This window comes from Notolepis coatsorum (genome assembly GCF_963971535.1).
Source record: "Notolepis coatsorum genome assembly, chromosome: 14".
In the NCBI taxonomy this organism is placed as follows: Eukaryota; Metazoa; Chordata; class Actinopteri; order Aulopiformes; family Paralepididae; genus Notolepis; species Notolepis coatsorum.
Window position 1 is genome coordinate 12,439,372 of NC_140178.1, and position 1,131 is coordinate 12,440,502.

A 1,131-nucleotide genomic window follows, 5' to 3' on the forward strand; every position below is an offset into this window, starting at 1 on the left:
GCGCTCTTTTTACGCGTTGGACACACCGCCGGCCGTGTGAGACGAGAAAAAAGCGCGCTGCCTGCGGGGGGGACATGATTGTTGTTGTTGTCAGACAAGCAACCCGAGGTTCTTCTACAATTTAAATTCCTGTCAAAACACCTGGCTTTATTTATGTCCTTCTGGTCTGAGATTTTCTTTTTTTGCGCGCTCTCTCTCTCTCTCTCTCCCCCGCGGTGTGTGATGGAATAACAACACGCTGCATGCGCACTATTCGGTTGTTATTATTATTATTATTATTACTACTACAATCATAAATGTCCCGTGGTGGTCGAGATTTGCATTCTTGACCTTTATGTATACGTGGCTGTTTGGGTATTTCTGCATCCCGTCTCCAACCCAACGACAAGGATGGTCTTTGCCCTACACGTGATGGTCATGTCTTCAGCCTTCTTCAATCCCAGCTTCGCCTTCAGTTCCCATTTTGACACAGGTAAGGATCAAATAATGTATGGTATTGTAATAGTCGCCAACGACTCTGGAATAATGAATGCGTTATTGTTTGGTCTATTGTGCCTATAGTGTGTGTTTTATCAGTCCTGTGTGTTTGATAGGTAATAGCATACTGTCGATGACTCGAGACCATATTAGGCTACAGTTATTGCGTGCTATGGCGTGCTACATCACTGCATACATCATTTCAGAGTTACCACCATCATCATCTTCGTCATCGTCGTCATCGTCATCATCATCATCATCATCATCATCATCATCATCATCATCATCGTGGTCACTTTCAGCTGATAAGCATCTGTTTATGGGTTCTACACCGTCCGACCTATTTTAGTCCCTCCTGGGTCTAAGAGGTGCCTGCATTAGTCTGTGTGTGTGTGTGTGTGTGTGTGTGTGTGTGTGTGTGTGTGTGTGTGTGTGTGCGTGTGTGCGTGCGTGTGCGTGCGTGTGCATGGTGGGATGTGGTTACTGTACCTCTACAGCTCAACCAACCTGCTGAAAGGTAGCAGACCGACCATTAGAATTTTTCGATTTTTGGTGCATTTCCCTTATGTTAGATTTTATATATATAAAAAAAAAAAGTAAAGGTCTAAATATCGGTTGCAGATATAGAACAGGCTGAAAAACTCTGCTCAGCAA

At 44.1% G+C, this 1,131-nt stretch overlaps 1 protein-coding gene across 1 annotated transcript in view; it reads left to right on the forward strand.

The window, feature by feature from the left end:
• Positions 1-390: 390 nt before the first annotated feature.
• Positions 391-1,131, forward strand: part of aatka (apoptosis-associated tyrosine kinase a) — a gene marked incomplete at both ends in the record, with an annotated part of 52,477 nt that continues 51,736 nt past the window's right edge. The window contains one exon of the mRNA XM_084329005.1: positions 391-472. Within this exon, the coding sequence (XP_084185131.1) occupies positions 391-472 (82 nt within the window). The remainder of the gene's footprint in view (positions 473-1,131) is intronic.